The following is an 8,108-nucleotide window of genomic DNA, read 5'->3' as shown; positions in this document are numbered from 1 at the left end:
CACGTTTGAGGTGTTCAATATAATTTAAACGAAATAATGTCTGTAACTTTACTGTGCCCATCCATAGAGATGGTCGGGTCGAGAGAAAGTCGAAGATGGGCGGAAAAAGTTAGGTGAAGGAATAGAAAGTCAAGGTGAAAACTCGTTTTCGGTGAACAGAACCAAAGAGAAGCTCGTTCTCTTCTTGAGTTTTCGTCGCTAAATTATGTCGCTAATTTTTCCCCCTGCCCTTTCAACTTTGTCGTACTCTGATCTCCTTAGATTTTCTGTTCCAAAACGGTTTCTTATGCACCCAGCAACGAAGTACTCTCACTTTTAGTTTTCTAAACCAATGGAAAAATAAAAGAGATGACATGCTCATCTTGTGCACGTGATAGGCATGCCGGAAACGTCTTACGCATCACGTGCGGAAAACTCCCCTTCCCATAGTGCACTCTGCACTAAAAACGGTAGACTCCCGTTGTGCTCGATGAAAGCGAGCCGGTTCCGTTTACGATTGAGAATGTGTTACCTGTCCATACGATCCCGGTTACCGGAGTGAATTTTTCCATCTGTTCATATATAAAGAAAAATAAGCCCGGTTAACGTAAAAATGAACAAACAAGCCAGTTGTCTCTACTGAAATACTTTTACCTAGTGTGTTCCTTCAAAGTTTCCTTTGACGACAAATAGGACTCATTTTGATTTATAAAATTCATAGAAACATATGACCCGTACAGCCTCGCTCGCACTTCGTACCACAAGCACTAAAATGCTCGAAAAAATGCCATTCAGTTTACATGAAAAAGGTCGGTACTTTGCGAAAAGTTGTTTTGCCATCTGTAGGATCTTCTTAGTGCTAGGATCTTCCTCCCTCCATGTAAGCAGGGCCCAAAAACTAAGAACACTGGGGTCGAAACTCAAAGGAACGAAATTTTAATGTTTTGGCGCCAAAATGCGGCAATTGCGCGCGCACGTTCCCGACGACAAATATAAAGGGTCTGGGACCGACGTAATTTCAAACGTCAAGCTGGTGAAGTTCAGCAGTGAAAGTGTTCGTCGGTAAAATTGAGAATCGTGAGATTTGCAACCACAGCACTTGGCTAAAACCTATTGAGACGTTTTGAAAAGGTTATCTAGATGGCTTAAGTGTATCATTTTTGGCTCATCGTGTCCTTAGAAGTGTTGATCTCTCGCGTGAGACATCGGTTGTGGGGTTTGAAAAAATGTCCGGGGTTATCGGCAATATGCAAGCTGACGGTGTCAGGTCGCGCTCTTACGAATCGATTAATACTAAGGTAAGAAAACGTTTTGACTCTAAAAGTAGTGTAAATAATAAAGAAGTAGAATTTCTTTTCCGATTGTGGCTAAAAAAAATGTTTATAAAGCTTTTTGGGGGTTGAAATGAAGTCTCCTTCGTGACATGGACAAAACATATAGGCAGATGTTGGCTTACATCGAAAAGCCAATCATAACTTGTACAAGCCTAAATAAGGTTTAGTCTTCCGTGTTGATTTAGCGTTTACCATGGCCTTTGGAGTTGGTTTTTATTTTAATTGCTTAAATAAATTTTTCAATACCTCCTCTTTACCTCGCCGTAGAGTCTCGGCGTAAAGAAATCTGTGATCAATGCAAATAATAGTAAATAAACATTCTTTTTGTTTCGAGATTTCCAACACCATTGATCTTTAGGTATTTAAGCATGCCAGCATGTACTGTCTACATAATTGATGTTATTTATGCGTGGGTACATGTTTGATTTTCCCTTTTGTTCTTCGTAAGAAAGAAACCTTCGCCAGTTCATATTTAACACTGACTAAAATGTTTTAAATCAGTGCCACAAGATCGAATTTGCGATAAAATCCAGACTGGAATCAAGCTTAGTTTATTTCAGTCAATTAAATTTAAGTGAATTCATTTTATTAAGAACTGAAAACTGGCTTAAAAAAGGATGCAATGATATGTAAAAATGCCATGAAGATTCCTGTTTCATGATTCATACAATACAAAAGAAAAAATTTCCTGGTCTTAGTTTGCTTTTGGCCGAATTCTTCAGAAAGATATGTTACTTAATATTAAGTACTGATGTATAATTTATCTTCAGAAACTCATAAGCAGAACTGATCATATTTTTATGAGTTTCTGATATGATCTACCAATTATTCTGTTTAGTGAGTGAAACAATGTGCCTTCTATCTTAATACTGATCTCATCTCCGAGTTGTTGCTAAATTTCCTTATTGTCTTGCATCCAATGATCATTTTAAACCTCGCTGAAACTGAAAGGATTAAGTGCAAGGCCAAGTTCATACATTGTACATTGTACTCCAGTTTTATTGCTCAACTCTGAAACAGTAAGGCTCAACAAAAGCATGTCAGTGGCACATGAGTATGATCCAGACATTTTGTGTTGTGACACATTTAATCTTTTGAAGCCAGCAAAATTGTATTCTTTAACATATGAAATTCTTTATCATCACTGGTTGCTAGACAAAGCATTTGAATCAAGAAGAACTTATTGAATTTAATGAATGCCAGACCATCACAGTTGAAATGTTTACTTTTAAGAGCATATGTTATAGTTCATATACTGTATTCAGTTTTAGGAGGTTAATGATTAACTACTCTGTTGAAATGTATAGTAACATGAAATTTTGATGTAAGTGCTGTTTTTGAGTTCCTCTGCTATATATACCTAAAAAATTAACTTTGGCATTAGTAAATCTGTCCATGGTGGCATTTCTGTTTGATTAAGCGCAATAAACATAAATAAAAGGTACTAATTAAGGTAAAGCCTTCATGAGCCTGGTGGCTCACTTCTGCTTGAGCTTATCCTGATTTCATTAATATAAAGTAGCAAGGAGTATTGCTACTCTCCCAGGATGGGATGACAGTCCATCATAGTATACCCAGCAAAAAGTGACTAGGAGTATTGTTACCCTCCCTGGATGGAATGACAGTCTATGACAGGATACCTAGCATGAAGTGACTATTGATGAGATTACTGCTCTTCCTGGATGGGATGACAGTCCATCACAGGATACCCAACATGAAGTGACTAGGAGTATTGTTACTTTCCCAGAATCGGATACCAGTTCATTGCAGGTTTTTCCAACCCCCTTCTGCTAGCATCTTGTCAGGTTTCCATGACAGTTCACCAGAATGTGAGGGTGAAGTGTCTTACCCAAGAAAACAGTGCATTGACCTCTAACAAGCCTTGAATCCATGTTGCTTAATCCACAGTCCAATGTACAAACCATCAGGCACCTGCACCTCCCAGAAAATAAATATAACAGCAACACAAAAGTTTCTATGTCAGGTTATAAAGCAGATGGAGGCTGCTCTTTTTTGTACCATGTTTAAAGGGGCAGTATCATGGGAGATCGATGGGAGATATCATGATTTTTGGGCAAAATTCACTAAATGTAAACTTAATGAACACTGTGTTAATATATGTCTCAATCGCTAATTTAAAGAAATATTAATAGTGATTCTAAGACGAAAGGTTGAAACAAAATAGAGTACAACCGGCGATTTTCGTGCGTCACAACAGCGAAATTTGAAAACGTCTGCCAGACATTTTCAAATTTGAACCCCTCTCCATCTTGGTCATCTGCCGGCGAAAATATCCGTGAACAGTTTTTTTGCATTCTGATAGTCTTTTAATGGAATTTTGTTGTTATATCTTGGCTGCTATCAACCGAATAGCGTCTTTCCGATTGTCAGTTTGTTACTAAAAATAGCATGATACTGTCCCTTCAACAAAGTGATCTATGATCCATGAATGCATGTGCTGTCATTAATCTTGGCAGAAATTGTCTCCACCAGGAATGTAGCTAGTTATAAACAAAAGGTCTTCTATTCTTGTTGGTTTTAGTCATTTCAAACTCAAGGTAGCCAGTTATTTTCACTGTAAATGCTGGCCAAAGCCGGCTGGCAGCTAGTGATGAGATTCTTGAAATACAATATATTAATGAAAGTTGTGTCAAGAATTAATAATAATATTTATTTTAATCCACTCACTCCATGTATTAGGTTGCAATGTAACAATCATTGTTTTGCCTACAATTTGCCATTTCCACGCAAACCCGTCTGCCTGCAGGGGCCAGAAAATTGAAGTGATGTTAGGTTTTGTTAGGGCTTAGAGCTGTAATGGCTATAATTAGCACAAAATTTTAAAACTACATGTTTATCTGATAAAAAGATTTAAGTGATAGAAATGTTAATCTACAATGTAAATCATGTAGTAAATGGACTGCAATAAGTTAGAACATAAAGAGAAGCTTTTACTTTGGTATTTCCACATATCTAACAAAATTAATGGAATAGAGATCACTTACTCTATTTGTAAACATTAGTTGAAAAAGTATATCAATATGTCAGGCTAAACTCACACTGTACCCTAATTGACCGGTATACCTAACATCTCAACAGTGTGCGGCTGGTAAATTTGCATAGTTATGAGTCACTGGATTTTGTTTCAGCTTAAATGGTTCTGTTCCTTTTGTGTCAGGAATGTGGTTTATAGAAAGCTTTAAGGTGGTATAAAATAACTTACAGTGCAATTAAATGTCTTTCCTCTAGGCACGTATGGAAACTACGTTTGGAACATCTGCCTTTTCACCTGTGACAACTATAACAAGAGGTAATGACAAGACAGACTAAGTTAAAAATTATCATTACTTATTTTTGTGAGCCTTTATTTTCAAAATTTATGCAATTCAGAAATGAAAAAAGAAAACCAAAGGGCATTTTTGGCAAAATTAAAACCTTTAAGACCTTAAATTGTGGAAATAAAGGCTTGTATAATATTGTGATCCATGGTACTACAGTATGTGATGTATCTGTCTTTTGGAAAAGTTAAGTACATGCAAGAATATTGAAATTAAACCTCAAAGGTGCTATTTATAGCAGCTATTAAAAAGGCCTGTTCAGATGTCTTTGTTCTGAAACTTAAAAATCAAACCAAATGCAATGTATTCTGTTGACAGCAATGGAAGATGACTTGTGAGCCAATAACCTGTTCCAGGTGTTCAAACAATACTCTAGCTCTGAGGAATTAAGGAAATTTTAACACTGCCTGGGGAAAAAATATTGAAAGGAGAGAAAAGGGAAGAAATCTCCACAACAAAGAAGATTTATGGGAATATTTGTAATCTTCATTTCCATTAACTGAAATAACCCAAAACAAACAACCTACATCTACCAACCTACTAATCCTGTCCAATTTGAACATCCAGTTGCTTTGTGAGTGTACAATCTGTCATCATTTCTATTACTGTTTTTCTTCTTGTCTGCTAAAATTATGTAAGTCAATGTTTTCAAGGCTGTCACTAATTTTCGAAGTAGCTGGGGAAAATGAATGAAAAATGTAGGTAGGGAAAAGTTCTTTTTTCTTTAGTTAACAATAGAAAGAAGCTTTCATCTTTAATTGAAATAATAATATTGCCAATTGCAAACTGATCTGGGAATGATTGATCAGAACACACACATGGAATAGCCTAGTGGTCAAGTGGTTAGGGCATCAGACTTACAATCTAGGGCCCAGGTTCAATTGCTCTTATCTGCCTACCAGATTTATTTTGTAGTAGTCGTGGCTATGTGTACAGTGTATGGTGTTCAGTTACAATCCAAGACTCATCTCAGTTCACATGTATTTCTCATCATTAGTAATAAAACGGGCACAATAATTTGAATTAAGTGGTGACACTGGTACAATTATTATAATCTATTTGACATCTCAGCAGCATTTGTTGAAAACTTAATACCAATAGCAAGAAACAAAGACGTGAAAATCGTCTGGTGTTTGAACTCTTAAGCGTAACATTTTCGCTATGTACAGGTTTATTTGTAAATGTTGATGTACTGGTGTACTGTCTTTGAGTGAACCAGCATGTAACAGTCTTGGGAGGCAATACCATACTCATAGCTTTCCGTCTTCAAATCCTAACCAGTCAAGTTTTTAAAAAAAATTGATACTTCTGTCTAATGTTACTTTCTCTCGTTCGCAGTGCCTTCAAGTTAAATAAAGTGATTTATTTTTATCTTTCATTTTTATTCCTGACAACCTCTGTTCCATGGCAGCTCTTAGAAAAATAGAAGTTTCAGTTTATTTGTACTGTTTCTTTCTGCTTTGATCAAATAAAATCCTATGATTATGGGCAAGATTTCCATTTTTATCACAAAACAAAACACAAAGCAGTGGATAAAACATTGGAGCAAATGTTTCGTGAAGGAATTCAAGGCCACATGCAAAGAATCCAGTGACTCTGAGCTAAGGCAACAAAAAGCCATACAGTATGCACTATTAAGGTTGGTTATGCACTGAGCCCTGGTCAGTTGTTATTAAATGAATGAAACATATACATGTTAATTAAACTCTTTCAAGAAAATTAACAATCTTATGATATTGTTCATTTTCAGTTGATGGCGAACATGATGCCAGTTTTACGAGGAATTCTAATAGTATGGTATGTGTGTCTTCAAGTAACAGCACAAGCGGCCTGGGGCGCGAGGGAGAAATCAATGGAGCAATTGGCTCAGATCAGGTATGGAGCCTGTATAATATACATGTACGTGTAACATAAGATCTAGCAGTGTCTGGTCATTCCCTTTCTATTTGAGGGTTTTGCTGACTTCATCCAATCAGTTCATGTGAATGACCAGAGCAAATTAAAGCACTTGCCATGTTTACCTGAAAACCAATAATGTTTATATTTTATGTTCAACTTGGAAATTATAAATGAGATCAGGGCCGCACATTTCTCAAAAGTCCCTGAGAACACTTCAGACAATGTTCATTGTTAGAAATTTTTAACAATTTTGAAAGCTTAAATGTTGAAAACTTTACAAGATGGAGAAACACATGGGGTTAGTTTGTACAAAACACTACCAACAATCATTAAGAAACTGGGTTGAAATATTTTTTTTTGGGCCCAAATATATTTCGGGAGTTTGAGAAACAAGACCCAGGACAGCATAAAATATTGGCCCATATCAACAGTAAATAGCAAACCAAAAGGGTAAAAAAAGTAAAATTGTTCAGCTGGTGGCCCCTATGATTTCAGAAGTTAATAAAAGAAATTACTGAAAAAGAGCATTGATTTTCCGACCAGAATTTTTTTACACGTGTACAAATGATAGGGCTGAAGGAATCTGGTTACGTGCACAGGAAAAACAGTGGAAAGGAATGAGCATGGTGCAGTGACACCCTTGTCACAACTTTCTTTATGAACTTTGATGAAACTTACCTTGAAGTAAGAACTACTTTATGTCATTTTAGGGAAGCTTTGATGCTATGTGTTTCAAGCGTCATCACAGAACGTCGTCCACAATTTCAGCTCGTTCTCATCATTCTATTTCAAGCTGTACAGAGGAGGACGAAGAGGTTTGTTTTATGTGACATTTTGAGGGTGGTTTTATTAGCTACATGTAACCTCATCCATTGTACAGTAGATTGCTATTTTGCCCTTTCACTTGATTTGGTCACCAAACATTTTAGTGCAAAATGTTGGCTTTAACTTTTGAGTCCTTGGATGGAAATCCTTTATTATGACCCTTCAAATTACTGAGCAATTTCTCTTTCCTGTTGTGCCTTTTGGTGTGTTGTAGATGATTCTAACTTTAATGTCCATTGATGAAATCCTGTGGTGCGTTAAGCTATATGTATTGGGCTGTGCTTTCCTACAGTGCTGTTTTTTCTGCTGTACAAGGTGTTTTCTGTCTTTTAAGTCCATTCAGAGGAAAGCTCTTGAGTGGTTCTTTTCTTGTTTATTGTGCCGTACGTGTACAAGGTGGTCCAACCATTGACGGCCATGGATGAGCCGTTATGGGGTGTAAATGACAGTAAATTGAGCCTCCTTTTATTCTTAGCTCTTAAAATTCAAAACTAAAGTTAAGAGAACGACACTTGCATGAAATTAAATCAGCGGTGCTTTCGTACATTTCAGGCAGTTGTTTTGTTCGTGGATGAACCATCATCAAAGCTGTTCTGCACTTTGTGTCAACGTGTGTTCAAAGATCCTGTCATAACATCATGTGGGGTAAGACAAATAGTTTTGTTTGATATGCTATTTTTTCATGTTCATCATCCATGGCTATTATTATAAAGATTATTTCATCAATGGACCA

At 36.5% G+C, this 8,108-nt stretch overlaps 1 protein-coding gene across 1 annotated transcript in view; it reads left to right on the top strand.

Moving 5' to 3' along the window:
• The first annotated feature begins 986 nt into the window (after window positions 1-986).
• Window positions 987-8,108, top strand: part of LOC146468767 (E3 ubiquitin-protein ligase TRAF7-like) — a 36,643-nt gene continuing 29,521 nt past the window's right edge. The window contains exons 1-5 of the mRNA XM_085124138.1: window positions 987-1,277; window positions 4,563-4,623; window positions 6,402-6,526; window positions 7,261-7,365; window positions 7,928-8,020. Of these exons, the coding sequence (XP_084980264.1) occupies window positions 1,206-1,277; window positions 4,563-4,623; window positions 6,402-6,526; window positions 7,261-7,365; window positions 7,928-8,020 (456 nt within the window). The 5' untranslated portion in view covers window positions 987-1,205. The remainder of the gene's footprint in view (window positions 1,278-4,562; window positions 4,624-6,401; window positions 6,527-7,260; window positions 7,366-7,927; window positions 8,021-8,108) is intronic.

Source organism: Pavona decussata, unplaced genomic scaffold (assembly GCF_977016875.1).
Source record: "Pavona decussata unplaced genomic scaffold, jaPavDecu1.1 SCAFFOLD_129, whole genome shotgun sequence".
NCBI lineage: Eukaryota > Metazoa > Cnidaria > Anthozoa > Scleractinia > Agariciidae > Pavona > Pavona decussata.
This window is presented reverse-complemented; position numbering and strand designations above follow the sequence as displayed.